Here is a 19,567-nt window from a genome sequence, read left to right as displayed (position 1 = left end):
CTGACGCAAAACAACATTCAAGTTTAAGCAGAAGGAAATGTCCAATATGAAAACAGAAGTTTAACAATGTTTTGGAGATCGCCTCTGAGGATAAATAGACAAGAGACAGTAACAATTATTCATGAGAGCATAAAGTAATGTTTGCAGGCACATTTGATATGGTTGTAGTTTGCAATCTGTCCATATTTGACTAGATTTCATCGGTACAATACATTGATACAGTGTCTATCTTGAGCACTGCTTGAGAACCAAACAAAACATACTTAGTAAACTGGAGCTAACTGATTACAAGCTGAGGGAGAAATAGAAGTCAGAAAGTCAGGAAAAAGTATTTTACAATTAACCCTGTTGTTTGGACTGGATACATGACATTCATACTGTGGCACAGAGTAAATACTAGGGAATTGTTACATCCTCAAATAGAATACATTAACTTGTTGCATATTTTCACAACATTCTGTAACATGGTTTTTATAAACAATCTGCATCTTGAATAACAATGTTGAACAGCCCAGTGCAGTAGAAACTATTATTCACCTGTTAAATCGGAGAAAGAGATCATCATTCAATTGAATTTGTTTAAACATAACATTTATACTGAACTTCAAAGATCTAAAGTGTGGAGTATCATGAAACTTGTGTGCAAATACAAACAGCCTCCAGGGCAACAAGTGTAAATGTTAATCTGTGACATGCAAACATTGTGAGACGTTGGACGTAAAATTGACATCTGGTCGTGACAAGGCAAAAGCTGTTGTGTCAGACTAAGAAAAAACAGTTAAAAAAATATTAAATTCTACCTCCTTCTTTGTCATGATGGTGATATCAGCTCCTATTGTTTGTTGGCTTCCTTGAAAACAATCATGATGTAGGGGGTTATTTATGCATCCATGAACTCAAAGGGGAACGTCCTGAAGAAATAATCTAACACAAAAACCTACATCACACAAAGTAGGAGAAACAGATTCAGTTTAAGTGAGTGAGGGAGTGAGTTTTGTTCTACGCCGCTTTTAGCAATATTCCAGCAATATCACTTCAGTTTTAAAACTTTAAATGTCTTTGCACAAGGCCATTAAGCAAGGTCATATGTAAGATAAAATGCACAGTAAAATACATACATGAAGATGCAAACATCAACTAATGAAAGGACCCTATTACGACCCAAACCATTCACCAAATGGGAGATTTCATAAACATACCTGTGAAATATTTTCGACAATGATCAGGCCCACTAAATAGTTTAAAGTTAGGAAGCATCAGGTGAAATCAATTCTGATTAACGGTTAAGAACAAGCAAGGATGTGATAGTGTTTATAATGAGCAGGTGACAATCATGGGATTTAAACTGTGATCAGTAAAAACAATCACCAGAAGGAACAAATGCAAAAAGGGAAGGACAACATACAAGCACCAGACATGGAATACCTTGATGGTGTTCATGTTCCTACAACATAGATGGAGCAGAGGGCGTTGCTAGTTGTCAATTTCATCTTGTCATTTCCCCAACCTGTTAGCAGACATGTGTCAAATCAGCTGATCAACCAAATAGCACTGTACTCTTTTTCAGAAAAAGGCATTTGATGTCTGTAAACCTTTTTGTTATAACCTAAACAAGCGTGTAATTACCTAGTCTACAACAACAACGTCTCCCCAATTAAGCTATTGGCGAATGAGCGATCTGAGCATGATGGGATTAAATCACCGCGTAGGTCACCTTTCTCTTATTACTGCCACAAACGTTTGGCGAGACGCGTTTCTAGCCGTAAGCGTCCCTAGTTACGGGTTAAATTCTGCGTTAAGCTGGGCTTCCCTGATAAAACGAGTACCTAATTTTATCTTTGTTCCGCTAGATTATATTTGAAGTCCCGATAACGGCCATGGTCTTAAACCTTCTCGGACATGATGAGTCGCAGTGGGTGCTCCATACAAATGAATACACGAACTTCGAAATTTGTCGTGCAAAGGAAACGAAACGACCAGTTTCCTAATTTAAAAAATAAGTCAATATCCCGTTTTCTCCAAATTGTTATACAGCCATTCTTGTAAATTGATTTACTGTAGTTTTATGTGTTGAGCCATTAAGCTTATCACGCCGGCTATCAGGGAACCATTTACTCGGCCTTTCTCCTCGCTGTTTAGTATATGGTTGACAGGCCCAAGCTTGCAAGTCCTGGCAACATTGAACCTGACACCACGTCAATCCAGTCTTAATGATCTGCCAAAACACAGTTTTCACGAAACAAATACAGAAATGCAAAATTACCTTCAGAATTGACATTCCGAACAAGCTCCTAGCCTCACGAGGACTCTGCCAGGTATAATCACATGATGACAAATTGAAAAGTGCTCTGAAAGAAATTGAACGCCGGCGGGCTTCTCTCGTCTCACAACAACACCCAAACAAAAGCTGCGTATAAAACTGGGAATGCGACTGCCTGCGACGAATGGAGATTAACGGCTCGACGAAACAACGGATCGTTGACGCGATGCAATGTGCAAGGAAGGTGGTCCATACAAATTGCGAATCTTCACTGTTCATTAGGAGATAAATAAATAATATGTTTTATTATTTTGTAACACTTATAAAATCTATGTCAATAGGAATTATGCAGATTGGCTGCATTAGATTGTACCTTTAAACGTGTTTTGTCCTGTCAATCTCGCGCAAAATGTATAAATGATTGTTCATTGATCAGCAGTGTAGAGCTGTAAAATTTCAAGAAATTTATTTTGACCACGATTTCACGGTTGACTGATAAGTTCAAAGCCTCGCGTACAAGGAATTGCGTAATAGCGAAATATTTTGTTGTGGATGTGAAATCATAGAGGTATATATAAATTGAGTCAATTGAGCAAATTGTTTATCCGTATCAAGTTAGTACTATAAGCGGAGGTTTGTGACGTTTGAAAAGACGACACATTGGAGGGACGTGCAGTGATCAAGTACCTGCAGACTGTTTGGTTTTTAAGTGGTGAACACAGGCTTCATCCATAGTCACAAATCGTTGCCAGAAACTTTCTGGATCAGCTTCAAACAGCTAGATTATGACGAGACAGGTTGAGTTTGTTGGTGATTCTGTCTTCATTGTCAAGGTTTCTGTAATAAAGGAGTGTTTTCTCTCCTGAGAAATGCCTGCTGAATTAGCAGTATGACGCTCAGTCATTCCTTGGTCGGTCATCACCACACTGTGGATTCTCTGAATCATGTCTGGTGTCACTACACAGGGCATGGGCAGCTTTGAATGCTAGTTAGAAAAACAGAATCCCGATGTTCTATTAATGGAACACGTGTTCTTGCCTATAACATTAGTGTGCTGCTTATCATTATAGAACACAGCAGAACACATGCGTTCTAGGAGAGAACGCATGTGTTCAGCAAATAGACCGTATATGTTCCAGAGCACCCATAAAATTAGCCATCAGAATGCCAGTGTTCTGATACACGTAAATGCCCCCAATGCAAGCAAGTTATTTCCATGTATTAGCAATTAGTTTTATTTCAGTAATGTTTCTTGTTGTATTTAGTCAGGCTACATATGAGTTATTATTAACACAAAGTATGCCATGTTAATAAACTATTTATTATTCATCAAACTCAAAATATAACCCTTCTTATACACATTTTCTGTTTTATTTACCAATCTACAAGCCTCTCTTCTTCTCAAAAATAAATATTCCGAAAACACAAATATGGTCGAATTTAAATTTGTCTAACAACATTCAGCACATAATCTCTGCAAATGTGCATGGACTTCTCCCAGGAGAGAACACACGCGTTCTACAACAGATCACAGGCGTTCAGCAATAGAACACGTGCTGCCCGAATTAGAACATTCGTATTCTGTGGCAGAACGCATGGACGCGTCCAGTATTCTGTATTAGAACACATAGATTTAGAGTGTAGACGGGGGTCGTCTTCAAGGCCACACTGCTGCCTGCCGGCCCACCTCTTTAATTTGTGGTGGCATAGGAAGGGGACACACTTCCCTAGTATTGTACTCATATCTTCGTGGGGGACCTTTCCCTGCAAGTACTTGATCACTGCACATTCCTCCAGTTTGTTCACTCTCCAAACGTCACAAACCAATGCTTATTTTACTGACTTGTCACAGTTGAAACAATTTGCTCATTTGTAATATACCTCTATGACACCATGTAATGGCCACACCAAATTTTTCATTATTACACAGTTGCCTCTATGTGTCAAAGTTGCCGAGACACCTCTGCAGGACGGGAGGAGGAACACACACTGATGGGCACGTGCAACTTGGGGTCACCTCGCCGCACCAGCAGTTATGCATGACTTCCCGGTTTTGATAAAATAGCATGTACATACTAGCGGAAAAAGTAACTGTGCATCATATAAAGTGGTGCAAATGTTATAACAAGCAATCACGGTTTCAGCTTTGACAATACATGGGGTATCTAACACACCTTTCAAGTTCTCAAAAATACTGGCCAGCCGTGAAGCTCGACTGGGCTCTGATTGTCCGCCATTACGAGAGAGAGAGAGAGAGAGAGAGAGAGAGAGAGAGAGAGAGAGAGAGAGAGAGAGAGAGAGGGAGGGAGAGAGAGAGAGAGAGTAAATAAGTATATATGGGGTTATGCATGTTGAAGGGGATCAGGAGAGGCCTCTGCACCAGCTCATGACAGCCTCGAGGGTCCAGGAAGGGACTACCCGATCATTGTGCGCTTCAGACTTTTCAGTTGGTTAAAGGTCCCTTACAGGAGGTCTTAAACCTATTATTTGGCTTAAGTGTATTTAAGTCCTTAAGAAAAGGCAGAGATGAAATGAAGCTGAATTTGGTTTTATCCCGCTATGGTGTATATGGCTGATTGAAACTCATATGGACAGCTTGAACCCATGATGTGCACACTGACAGCCCGCCGTGACGCAATATTAGCTGACCCACTTTTGCCATACGCGGAGACAGATTAGAAGTTGCACGAAACACAACGCTGCATAAGTATTGATTTTGGTACCAAGAGGTTTTACTGTGTAAGGTGTCAAATTGCTATGAAACGTAAGGATATAGCCAAGGCATTTCAATATCTTGATAAGGGATAGTGAGTATAAGCGAGTCGTGTGTACTCCGTAAATTACGATTTATAAAAAAAGGAGACTCGAAAATGCAGTCCGAAACACTCTTAATCCACATATAAATGTTCTACACATCATCTGCAGATGATGTTTTGTACATCTTATCACGCAATGACAGCCGCAGAGATGTTTTCTTTAGATGTCAACTAGTTTTGCCGAAGATAGTGTCCATTGCTGACATAAGCCCCACCCACTGTGGGTTTAAGGGCTCCACCCACGTGGGCAGCACAGTGGATCTACACGTCTTAATCCCGTTGTCTAGAGTCGTTCCACAAACTGATCTTGTAGTCTACAACTGTCAGGCCTCTGTGTTAAATTATAAAAGTTGCCATAATCCTAGCGCCGCGACCACCGTGCAGACTGTTTCTAGGCATAGATATCCGTGACGGAATATATAGTGTTGTTGCTTTGTTGTGCGTGTTGTTGCTTGACGCTGTCAGCAATATATACGCTATGGCCATCTATGAATAATCGAGTGTGGACCGGACAATATATGTAGTGTTTGATGTTCTGGGCAACGTCCAATGCCGTCACGGCACGTTGACAAACACCAGTCAAGTCCTCGAGCCTGATCCATTCAGTCTTCCCTTACGACTAACATATGTCAGCAGGGACCTTTTCTAAACCGGAATCCCTACGGGGTAGGTGGTTTGTGAATTATCTGTATTTGATCGCTCTGTGAGTGACACTTGGCTCTTGAAAGTACATTCAATAGTTTCGATAACCTATCAATCTTGACTCCGTTCCAACAATGCGACGACAGTAGTCACAGTATCTTAAAGTTTCGATTGCTTAGTAGAACTGGTTCAGGGCTACTTTACCTCGTTGTTTCAACAATTGATTGAAGCGGGAGTAAAATATGCTGAATTCCTCCCCTTAAACATTAATCGTAATTTCACGTGTTATCATTACTGGAGACATATCTTATATTCATGGGTAGGGGTTGGGGTGGGGTGGGGTGGGGTGGGGTGGGGTGGGGTGTGGTGGGGTGGGGTGTGTGTGTGTGGGGTGTGTGTGTGTGTGTGGGGGGGGGGGGGGGGGGGTTGGGATTTCCACTGACGTTCGATTTTCCTAGATTGTTGACTAAGCGCATATTTAGCCCACCTGACTGAAAGTCAAGTGAACGTATGTCGTCAGGCATCCCTCGTAGTCGCATCATCTCCCCAGGAAGCACTAGACCGATGTAGCTTTAATTTCACATGCTTGTTCCAACCAATGATGCCATCTCAATGGACTGTTCAAGAGATTGTCAATATGTCCGCCTCATCTGTATTGGAAAAAACTAGTTTTGCCCATTACTCAGCCATTTTTGAAAAAGAAATTGTAATGAAATTTGGAACAAGTGTAGTTAGTAACGGGGCTCAACATATATGTTCCGCTTTTCCAATGTTTTGAAGTTTGATCTCGATGTAACCTTTGCATTTCGACCAAATTGCAAGCTGAACTTTCTTATGGCCAATATACATCTAACTCTTTTTTTTCAAAATGGATTTCGGTATATGTGTAGTTAGTAGTGGTGCTCAGCACAGATCTTCCATTTTTGCGATATTTTCCATTTTGACCTTTATTTGTCCTTCATACTTTGTCCCGGCTCTTAATTCTCTTCAAATACGTTTCCTCAGACTGTACACATCATCTCCTCCAAACCCACAAGACCAATGCTTGTCCCATGCTTGTTCCCACCAATCAGGACAATGAATGTCCCATGCTTGTTCCCACCAATCAGGACAATGAATGTCCCATGCTTGTTCCCACCAATCAGGACAATGAATGTCCCATGCTTGTTCCCACCAATCAGGACATTCGAATTTGTTCAAGAGTTTAGAATCCGATTTCCAATATGGCCGCCTCGTCAGCAGTGTAATGTTTGTTTAGTTGCAACACATATGTTGGGGGGTATTTTTGCGGTGTTTTTCTTTTTGCAATATTTCAAATATGGGCCTTGCGTTGACCAACAATGCTCTTAAATTAAAAGAGTCATATTTGAATGAGGTAGCTGCACTTTGGCATGTATGTTTCTCCGTATGATGATATCATGTCTTGTTTAAATCATTTAATTGTAGTGTTGACTTTTAGTCTTCAGTATTTATGCAGATTATATCAATGCTGGCCGCAACCCCTTTTTAGTGTCTGTCTTTATTGACATTATAAATGTTGACTTCATATCCATGTGAGCTACAGTGCAGTGGCACTATTAAAAAAACAAACAAATACAACATAGTCTAATACCTGATAAAAATTAACACAATTTCTTTTGGGCGTGCAGCATAGATATACACTGCGAGACTTGAATAATGATCCTATATCTGCTAATATATTAAAGGTAATGACTATGAACGGTAATGTTACGGTATGGTATCACTATAGTGTTACGGTATAATAATACGGTAGGGGTACAATAGTGTTTATGTGGTGTTATCCTGAAATGTTACAGTTTAATCTTACGGTAGTATTACGGTATAATATTAGGTAATGTTACGGCATAGAGTTACGGTGTAACATTCTGGTAGTGTTACCGTATAGTATCACCGTAGTGTTACGGTACTATATTTCAGTGTCACAATATAGTGTTATGGAAGTGTTACGGTATAACGTTAGGTTAGTGTTGTGGTAGTTAGGTTATGATTAATAATCATCACTGTCCACCATCAGCAAAAACATATTGTTCCATTGATGATTCATTTAGATTCTTCTTCCTTGAAATGGTCATTATATATTTACATGTGTGACCATCTCGCCCTATTATATGTTGCTGCTCACATCAGTTCATTGTGTAGACATTACTTCTTTGTACTTCAGTCCGTTACAAACAACTGGCAGTCAACCATCTCGAATATTATTCAAGGTTTTATTAAAAATAAGTTGTATTACAAAGCTGATAATATATATGAATAATATGGCAATGTGATATATAACAATATGCATAACAAGATATTAGCTGTGTTGTCTGACAATCAGTGAGGGTCGGGAGTGTCGGTTGACGGGTTTTTTTTATGGATTCGTTGGATGAAATCAATAAACAATTAAACTAATAAAACATTTAAACCACATTAATGCAAATATATCTCGTTTCTGTACTTTTAGTTATAATAAACAAGATCTCTAATACATTAACAGACCTATGCAAACAACACCTTCTTGGTGCAAACAACACCCTCTTCGTACAAACAACACCCTTTTCGTGCTAACAACACCCTCTTCGTGTGACAAGATAACAATCAAAAACATTATGTACATAACAACTGTAACAGATAATAATACATCTCTTATATACAAGGCAATGCTTATTCCCTTACACTGTTCAAAATATGCATGTGCTAACCTTCATTCAGCAGATACAACTGCCGATACAGCATTTACATTAAATACTTGTAGTATATATTTATCATTTTAACATTTGGTTTGGGGATTGCAAACAGCAGCTTAGTTAAAAAGTCATAATGACTGGACATGTACATGCATCTTTATTCACGTTGACCCCAAATAAACATCTCTGCCAACCAATATCGTATAGTGCAAGAAGTATATCCATATCATAGAAGGTGAATATTGGGGCATGACTCTTGACCTTCTTCCCGTTGCAGCAGTGTCAGAGAAGTCATAGCGCAATCAGTTGTCACCTTGCTCAGCTACTTTACCAAGAATTACTCTTCCAAACCGTGTCCACACATGTCCACACATCCTCGTACCACAAGCACAAGTCTCTTCTCTCTATCTCTTTACCGTGGAGCCACCAGCACATACTAGTCTCTTCTTTCTATCTCTTTACCGTGGAGCCACCAGCACATACTAGTCTCTTCTTTCTATCTCTTTACCGTGGAGCCGCCAGCACATACTAGTCTCTCATCTCTATCACTGTATCGTGGAGCCACCAGCACATACTAGTCTCTTCTCTCTATCTCTTTACCGTGGAGCCACCAGCACATACTAGTCTCTTCTCTCTATCTCTTTACCGTGGAGCCAGCAGCACATACTAGTCTCTTCTTTCTATCTCTTTACCGTGGAGCCACCAGCACATACTAGTCTCTTCTCTCTATCTGTTTACCGTGGAGCCACCAGCACATACTAGTCTCTTCTCTCTATCTGTTTACCATGGAGCCACCAGCACATACTAGTCTCTTCTTTCTATCTCTTTACCGTGGAGCCACCAGCACATAATAGTCTCTTCTTTCTATCTCTTTACCGTGGAGCCACCAGCACATACTAGTCTCTTCTCTCTATCTCTTTACCGTGGAGCCACCAGCACATACTAGGCTCTTCTCTCTATCTCTTTACCGTGGAGCCACCAGCACATACTAGTCTCTTCTCTCTATCTGTTTACCGTGGAGCCACCAGCACATACTAGTCTCTTCTCTCTATCTCTTTACCATGGAGCCACCAGCACATACTAGTCTCTTCTCTCTATCTCTTTACCGTGGAGCCACCAGCACATAATAGTCTCTTCTTTCTATCTCTTTACCGTGGAGCCACCAGCACATACTAGTCTCTTCTCTCTATCTCTTTACCGTGGAGCCACCAGCACATACTAGGCTCTTCTCTCTATCTCTTTACCGTGGAGCCACCAGCACATACTAGTCTCTTCTCTCTATCTGTTTACCGTGGAGCCACCAGCACATACTAGTCTCTTCTCTCTATCTCTTTACCATGGAGCCACCAGCACATACTAGTCTCTTCTCTCTATCTCTTTACCGTGGAGCCACCAGCACATAATAGTCTCTTCTTTCTATCTCTTTACCGTGGAGCCACCAGCACATACTAGTCTCTTCTCTCTATCTCTTTATCATGGAGCCACCAGCACATACTAGTCTCTTCTCTCTATCTCTTTACCATGGAGCCACCAGCACATACTAGTCTCTTCTCTCTATCTGTTTACCGTGGAGCCACCAGCACATACTAGTCTCTTCTTTCTATCTCTTTACCGTGGAGCCGCCAGCACATACTAGTCTCTCATCTCTATCACTGTATCGTGGAGCCAGCAGCACATGTCAGTCTCTCGTCTCTATCACTGTATCGTGGAGCCAGCAGTACATACTAGTCTCTCGTCTCTATCACTGTATCGTGGAGCCAGCAGCACATGTCAGTCTCTCGTCTCTATCACTGTATCGTGGAGCCAGCAGCACATGTCAGTCTCTCGTCTCTATCACTGTATCGTGGAGCCAGCAGCACATGTCAGTCTCTCGTCTCTATCACTGTATCGTGGAGCCAGCAGCACATGTCAGTCTCTCGTCTCTATCACTGTATCGTGGAGCCAGCAGCACATGTCAGTCTCTCGTCTCTATCACTGTATCGTGGAGCCAGCAGCACATGACAATCTCTCCTCTCTATCACTGTTCCGTGGAGCCACCAGTGGTCTACACACTGTCCGCACCTACAGTGAAGCAACCAGCAAATCGTGATCATACATTAAAGAGATTTAGCTTGTGGTCTTCCCCACAATTCTAACACGAGGCTCTACACACTTCGTCTCTACGGTGTACGAATGGTCCATGATATACTGTCAATGTGTGGATGCAAAGGTGACTCCAATTGGTCACACATGATTCCAGAGTACAGTCTTTCTCCAGATGCGTCATCACAGTATGGTCACACAAGCGCATGTTTGATTTGACTTTCCTGAATACTACAAATGGAGGTTAATGGTCATACATATTCCAAGCATAACCTCTATGTACACTGTCTCTGGGTGTATCATCACACGGTGTACCGTGTTCCTCAGCTTGAGGGTGACGCCGATGTCCGCAATGTGTATCTCCAGGTCATCAACATCAACTTTTACCTCGTATCCCCATCACTCTGTCACTCACTCCTATACACCGATTTCCCTCTAAAAGGAGAGTTGTGCATGTAGAATGCTGTTTCTCTCATCCGGCATCCTACTCTCTAGTGTCACCGATTGCTCTACATGTTATTCTGCCTCGTCTACTATGGCATAGAGAGTGAAAAGTCTTATCAACATATCACAGTCATAGAATTCATCACAATGTCGTTGGGTTCAGAAAGTATTGTGAAAACATCATCTTGGTAAGGTCCGGGCTGCACTGTCCTTCTCGGTCACGCTACTGGCTCTCTGCAGCATGGACTTGATGGACTTAATCCTTGTCTTCGTCTCTGTATCGAGACAGTAGTCATCAGAATCCTTACCCTTACAGTAAGCTTTTTCTGACACCCTACGCATGATATTTGACGAGTTGGACGACTTTGCAACTGGTCTCTGCACCTTAGGGAGAGTACTTGGTGGTGGGGGAGGTGGGGGTGGGGGAGGAGGCACAGTTCCGGGAGGGACAGTTCTTGGTACTGAGTTCACTACTTTCGGCTTGGGTTCATAGATATGGTCAACAGGCTTCTTTTCTATTGGACTGCTAGGCTGAGATACTGACTCCTCTTTCTTTGGTGATACCATGAAGAAGGCAGGGTTTGCAAACGGAAGAGATTGTTTGATCAGAATATCTTGTAACGCCTTAATCTTTTGCCCACATTTGGGTTTACTGCTATCATTTGATGACCTGGAATCGTCTGAACTGTCATACGGACTAGGGATATCGTCATCAGATGACTGGCTCAGTCGTTTTGTGACAGACAGTCTCCTCTCGGCAGCTGCCTGTCTTTCCTTTTTGATACTGGAGGAGTCAAACACCGGGTTGCACGTTTTCTTCTGGGTCATAAGCTTTCCTTTCCTGGTGAAAGTTCCCATGCTGATGCTTTGTCGCATGATGTCAGCAAGAGATCCCGAGCTGATTGTAATCTCCTGCTTTGTTTGTCCTCGCCCAGGACTTCTCTTGAGTAGGTCCGCAGATGTGGCACTCATTTGTGGAACCATGTCAGTATCCTCGGCATCAGACTCGTCAGCATCACTGACAATTGTGATTTCAGAGTACAGGTGGTCGTCTTCAGATGTGGAAGGTTTGGGCCCTTGGTTCTGAGATGACTGAAGATAAGCATGATTTCCTCTAGACTTGTAACGATGGACGTTGGGGACAGTGACTCCTGCTTCATCATCACTTGAGGAGGTGCTGCTCCACTTCCTGGAGTGACCCGGGGGGATGTCCAGACTCTTCAAACTTCGGCTTTCTGCTGTCGGAAGTGAAAATCGAGGAAGGCGTTCTCGACTAGCTTCATCAGAACCATGTCCATCTGTATTTTCACTGATCGAAAACAAGCCGGTATCATCAGAGTCGGGGAGACTATTCTTGGCTAATGGCTGACCATCGTCGCCACTCATGTCATCACTGGAAACCACGTTTGGAGGGTTTCCATTTTTAGGTATATGCAGTTGGGCCACAGTAGCAGTTACCTCAGCATCAGAACACATAGAAGAGGATCCGTCAGAGTCCCTCATGGCAGAATCAGATGATCCATCCCAGCATTTCTTGTTGTGTGACTCATCAGAACTAGACGGTGTATAGCCTGTCTTGTCCTCAGCATCTGAGTGAGCGGAAATGCCGGATTCATCAGCGCTATAATCTTCCTCTGGTATCACAGGACTGTTTCTTTTGCTATCCTCATGGATTGGAGTCAATCCTGACCCACCTCCACAGTCCCTGGTAATGTCAATCATGGAATGAGAGGAGAACACCGTCTCGGCCTCCTCATAGATGCTGTTCTTGCCCAGACTCTTGGCTCCGACCCTGCGACTGTAGATGGACATACAGTCCGACTCCTCCTCTTCCTCCTGGATGTCATCAAGCGACGTTTCGCGACTCCCCTGACGGAAGCCATTGTACTCCTGGATCAGGCCCAGCGGTGACCGGTGGTTGAACCTGTTCACAGGAAAATGGCGGTTCAACGAGCGAAGTAAAAGACCCACTAGCAAAATTTCTCATACACGTGCTCATACACATCATTTTCAATGTTCATATACATATACACGCTTTCTTGTAAAATACAAAGTTAAAAACTACATGAAATAAAAAAGTTTACACTTAATATATGTTCACTGCGAGTAATGAAGTAACAAAACACAAACATATAGGGATTTGTGGAATTATATGTCTCACATCCGAGTTAAAAACAGATTGTGTTAATGATGTCCTTCACTTGCCTGTCTATGTCGTCGATGTCCAACTCTTCTTCAGCCTCGATCTGGTGGATGCGGGTTGGGTACTCGTGTTTCTGTAGAGGAAGGCTGATTGGGCACGGCCCTGAAATACACGGGAGGAACAGAGTTATCTCACTGTACACTATAATATCAGGTTAGCGGGCTATCTGCTTATTTTAACATAGATATATGGTCATAGTTATAACGATCACAAATGCAAACACATAGAGACCACTTACAGTGACATATTATTTTATATTCATAATTGTCTGTTTAGTTATCATCAGTGGCGGCTGCACATTAAAACCGTTATGCCTTCTTTGGCATAAAATGGGTTGTAATCAACATGGCAATATCAAATTCATATCTATTCTTATGCACTCCGTGATCTAATGTTTGAAGATGTAATGAAGAAATATCGATCATAATCATTTTCAAAATAAGTACATGTGTGCCAGTCGGGGATTCATGAAGAACTGTGTGTTAGTCATTTAGTTCAACCATACCATATACAGTTGAAATACTGAGCCCTATGTAATGCAACTTGTATTAACCCACTGATTGCAAACGGAAAGTATTCAGTTCCTAACTTGGAAGAATCTTGCTTCTAACAACTGTGGTGTATGTTAATTTTGTGCAAAGAAATCATGCAAATAAAAAATGTATAAATAATTCAAACCCAAAGCCACAGCAACTCTCCGTGTCACTATCATGGTGTCGTTCAGCAAACTATGTACCAGTATGTAGCTGCTGAGCTGCGTCAGTTGATTGGATCTTAAATTATGGTTCAGGAGGAGATGCTATCTCGATATTGAGTGTATTACAACATCAGATGGTTGGGAGTTTGTTCTTGACGATCATTTGACACATCCTGCTGTTCGCTTCTCCAGGATCGGGATGTAAGATAGGACGAGGATGTTGCTCACCTACATTTTTGACAATAATGGCTTCTTTGCGGGTGATTTTCGAGATTAAGGTGCGCTTCCGCTCTTTCTCGGCCGCCGCACATAATTGGAAAGATCAACGTCAAGATAACTATAAGGCATCTGTCTACAGTCGTTGAAACTGGCGTCCGTAACTCCTTCAAATATCTACTATTACATTTCTCGAATAACCTATCATTTGGAAGGCTACATGATTTGCATAACACTGTCACAGCTTAAAACAAAGTCCATTTTGATGCTGTGGATTTTGAAGAGAGTTGGGACCGTCCCGAGATTCCGGCACAGTCGGTGAGATTTGCACGGGATTTGCATGCATGCGCAACATAGTGCATACAACTGGGGCACCGGAAATCTTGCTTGTTGCTCAGAGGGTCGGCGACGCTGGAGGATTGTGTGAGCACGGAGTACTAAGCAGGTGTCTGCATACCGCTATGTCGTGGGGAAGGGTGGACCTTTGCCGCCAGCTAAATGCTTGCATCACCTTCTTGACACTAAATGTACACTGCTGTGCAGGCGCAGCTTGTACTGACACTTGTTAATACTAAGTATACGTTCAGTTCTCTATTCCTATAACGATCTTACTGAAGCATTGGGAAATAAGAGGATGAGATTCGCTAAATGTAATGTTGTGTTTGTTTGTTTGTTGTTTAACGCCGCACTCAGCAATATTTCAGTTATATGACGGTAATAATGGAGTCGGGACCAGGTAATCCAGTGATTGACACCATGCTCATCAATTTACGCAGTGGGATACGATGACATGCATCAACCAAGTCAGCGAGCCTGACCACCCGATCCCGTTAGTCGCCTCTTACGACAAGCATAGTCGCCTCTTACGGCAAGCATGGGTTGCTGAAGACCTATTCTCTAGCCGGATCTTCACGGGTCCCTAAATGTAATGTATTGTATGTAGAACCGAACAGTTCAACAATGATGATAGCACAGTTCCCGAAACGTTCATCTATCAAATGTGTTTTTGCCCACTCTGAATGTTGAAACAGAAGCCAACAGGAGTGTGACTGACCCGGGGTCAATGTTTGCTCAAACCTGTAATCGCCTTAGTCTGGGACTGCGTGTGGTAAACATCAACAGCCATAATGGAGACTGAAATCGGACGATGAACCAACAAGAGCCGCAGTGAGCAAGCCTTGGCTGCATCTCTGGGAGCTTACATCGGCCACCTTACAGAAGTCAGGCAAACTACATGTAAAGCTGGAACCTTTCTACACAAATATACCACAAGTTCAAGGTAGACATCACACATAGTTACATGATGCGCTTACACAGGTACAACAAACAAACAAACAAACAAACACAGTTTTTCAACGTGTAAAATCTGAGCACTATGTGCTTGTTAACATATAATCAGTATATCATGTGACAATTTACAGATGATCAGAATATCATGTACCAGTTTACAGGTGATCAGAATATCATGGACCTCTTTACAGACGATCAGAATATCATGTACCAGTTAACAGATGATCAGAATATCATGTGACAGTTAACAGATGTTCAGAATATCATGTACAACTAACAGATGATCAGAATATCATGTGACAGTTTACAGATGATCAGAATATCATGTGACAGTTAACAGGTGATCAGCATATCATGTACCACTAACAGATGATCAGAATACCATGTGACAGTTTACAGATGATCAGAATATCATGTGACAGTTAACAGATGACCAGAATATCATGTACCACTAACAGATGATCAGAATATCATGTGACAGTTTACAGATGATCAGAATATCATGTGACAGTTAACAGATGATCAGCATATCATGTATCACTAACAGATGATCAGAATATCATGTGACAATTAACAGGTGATCAGAATATCATGTACCACTAACAGGTGATCAGAATATCATGTGTCAATTTACAGATGATCAGAATATCATGTGACAATTTACAGATGATCAGAATATCATGTACCACTTTACAGATGATCAGAATACCATGTACCACTTTACAGATGATCAGAATATCATGTACCACTAACAGATGATCAGAATATCATGCGGCACTTAACAGATGATCAGAATATCATGTGCTAATTTACAGATGATAAGAATATCATGTGACAGTTAACAGATGATCAGAATATCATGTGACAGTTTACAGATGATCAGAATATCATGTACCACTAACAGATGATCAGAATATCATGTGACAGTTAACAGATGATCAGAATATCATGTACCAGTTAACAGGTGATCAGAATATCATGTGCCACTTAACAGATGATCAGAATATCATGTGTCAATTTACAGATGATCAGAATATCATGTACCAGTTTACAGATGATCAGAATACCAAGTACCAGTTTACAGATGATCAAAATATCGTGTACTAGTTTACAGATGATCAGAATATCATGTACCTGTTTACATATGATCAGAACATCATGTACCACTAACAGATGATCAGAATATCATGTGACAGTTAACAGGTGATCAGAATATCATGTGACAGTTTACAGGTGATCAGAATATCATGTACCACTAACAGGTGATCAGAATATCAGGTGACAATTTACAGATGATCAGAATATCAGATGTTGCAGAACGTTACAAACATTGTTTGGCATTATGATTATTATTTTTTGGCTCGGTTTCTGAAAAATACCTATTACAGTTGAGCAGAAGCGTTTTTCTCTAGTTTAGCCATTCAGTCGAATGTAATTAAAATTTCATAATTATGAAACATTCTACTAACGATAGACTCGATCTGAAAACGTGCACATTGTAACCGGATGGTCTCATTGACTAATAATCATGACGCGTGTCCCCATTAAAGCACTGAGCAAAGATTAAATAGCAGTATACGTACAGTGACAACAACGCCACAAAATGTTCACGGACGAAATATGCCCTTTACAAGTTACTCGAAAGCACATAACACTCCTTGTACAGGGGCTCCAGTGATTTGAAAAGTCAGCACCTCGCAAAGATACGTCACTTATATTTCCAGACGCTAGTGACTTTGGTTCGTCCCAGATTCCCTTGGTTATGAACACTGGCTTGTCAGGATCGCAAACATGCTCGTGTGTTAAACCTCTGTTATCTAAATGCAAAGACGTCCCTTCCTCATTAATCTGACACGACACACCTGAAATACTGTGACCCGTGGCGGTGAAACCAACTCATACGTCCATATAGTATATGTACACATAACCTTTTTGCATCATGGACTGAAACATCACTAGTCAGCGCTAGGTGAAACTTGTCGTAAGTAGTATTATTCTGTTGAACTCCGACTTGCAACAGTATCACCATCAAGCTCTGTTACACGCTCACACGATGACAGTAAATACATTGCTACATACATTCTTATAACTTGGGCTTTTGGCTACATCTAAAACACATTACTGCCACTACTTCTTTCGATTGTATATCGACATGAAAAATGTACATTGAGCCTGTATGTTAAGAGGATTTGTCCCAGTGCATTGTCTAACCGCGTTTATGTTAGACCTGTAATCTGTGGGCTTTCTACAAATTCTGCAGTTACCAGATAAAAACATTACCCTTAAAAAGTTTGTCACGTGTATTTTACAATGGGTCTAAGGAATAGTCCAGCACACAAGAAAGTAAACATGGCGCCGGCCAGAGCTGAGCGGCCTCTGGGGCACACACAAACGCCGACTCGAAGGTGAAGTTCACCAACAGTAATTATGGATTAGTGCTCTTGTGTAAATATTAGGCTGTAAGAACAGCAGAGTGGCACATACTCGAGAACTTCAAGGTCTCCTTGTTTGCACGTTGTGACCCTTGGATTTCAGGGTCAGTTTTTATACGATTAATGTTACCATTTAATGATTCTGCAAAAATGTGAGAGATCTTCAAGGATTAACATTCATATCAAATGTTTAAGATTCAAGAGGAAGTGTTGAAATATGTAACTGACAGTACAATCTTAGATATGTGTCTGACCAGAAAAGTGTTACAACTTTAACCTTCCTTGGCACATATTATTAGTCTATCTGTCTCGATGTGGGGAAATGAATGGTCAAAGATAGCACAGTATCCACGTGTTTCCACCACACATGACTGGGGCATCATGTCTCCTCTATATCACTCCAAAGAACCAAAAAATAACTTTTTATAGAATGTATTGTATTTACTATATGTTTGTGTGCCTATCTCACAGTGTTCCCTACAAGCTGTCCTCGCCCAGCCGAGACAATGGGTATGGTGAAGCATGTTGGTATTGCCTCATGTGTACCTACTCTTGGGGCTGTTCGTGTTATTGCCAACCGTATTGTAGCATCTATATACCGTGTTGTAGCATCTATATACTGTGTTGTTGCATCTATATACCGTGTTGTAGCATCTATATACCGTGTTGTAGCATCTATATACCGTGTTGTAGCATCTATATACTGTGTTGTAGCATCTATATACTGTGTTGTAGCATCTATATACCGTGTTGTAGCATCTATATACTGTGTTGTAGCATCTATATACCGTGTTGTAGCATCTATATACTGTGTTGTAGCATCTATATACCGTGTAGTTGCATCTATATACCGTGTTGTAGCATCTATATACCGTGTTGTAGCATCTATATACTGTGTTGTAGCATCTATATACTGTGTTGTAGCATCTATATACCGTGTTGTTGCAACTATATACCGTGTTGTAGCATCTATATACTGTGTTGTAGCTTCATATACCGTGTTGTAGCATCTATATACTGTGTTGTAGCATCTATATACTGTGTTGTAGCATCTATATACTGTGTTGTGGCATCTATATACCGTGTTGTAGCATCTATATACTGTGTTGTAGCATCTATATACCGTGTTGTTGCATCTATATACTGTGTTGTAGCATCTATATACTGTGTTGTAGCATCTATATACCGTGTTGTAGCATCTATATACTGTGTTGTTGCATCTATATACCGTGTTGTAGCATCTATATACTGTGTTGTAGCATCTATATACCGTGTTGTAGCATCTATATACTGTGTTGTAGCATCTATATACCGTGTTGTAGCATCTATATACTGTGTTGTTGCATCTATATACCGTGTTGTAGCATCTATATACTGTGTTGTAGCATCTATATACCGTGTTGTAGCATCTATATACTGTGTTGTAGCATCTATATACTGTGTTGTAGCATCTATATACCGTGTTGTAGCATCTATATACTGTGTTGTAGCATCTATATACCCTGTTGTAGCATCTATATACTGTGTTGTAGCATCTATATACTGTGTTGTAGCATCTATATACTGTGTTGTAGCATCTATATACCGTGTTGTAGCATCTATATACCGTGTTGTAGCATATATATACCGTGTTGTAGCATCTATATACTGTGTTGTAGCATCTATATACCGTGTTGTAGCATCTATATACCGTGTTGTAGCATCTATATACCGTGTTGTAGCATCTATATACTGTGTTGTAGCATCTATATACTGTGTCACGAGCCTGACCTTGGTAAACAAGTGGTCGATATCA

General features: G+C 41.1%; 1 protein-coding gene across 6 annotated transcripts in view; it reads right to left on the bottom strand.

The window, feature by feature from the left end:
- LOC124113706 overlaps positions 1-2,396 on the bottom strand; it is a 67,558-nt gene extending 65,162 nt beyond the window's left edge. For 4 of the 6 annotated variants that reach the window (XM_046474190.2, XM_048387113.1, XM_048387114.1 and 1 more), the window contains exon 1: positions 2,264-2,396. In XM_046474190.2, coding sequence (XP_046330146.2) covers positions 2,264-2,278 — 15 coding nt within the window. In that variant the 5' untranslated portion in view covers positions 2,279-2,396. Of the gene's footprint in view, positions 1-800; positions 851-1,425; positions 1,508-2,263 lie in introns of all 6 variants that reach the window. The other 2 variants (XM_048387111.1, XM_048387112.1) reach the window with 2 other exon arrangements.
- Between the last annotated feature and the right edge of the window lie 17,171 nt (positions 2,397-19,567).

This window comes from Haliotis rufescens, unplaced genomic scaffold (genome assembly GCF_023055435.1).
Source record: "Haliotis rufescens isolate VD_foot unplaced genomic scaffold, xgHalRufe1.0.p SCAF_66, whole genome shotgun sequence".
NCBI lineage: Eukaryota > Metazoa > Mollusca > Gastropoda > Lepetellida > Haliotidae > Haliotis > Haliotis rufescens.
Note: the sequence above shows the minus strand (reverse complement) of the source record. Positions and strands in the feature narration are given on the sequence as shown.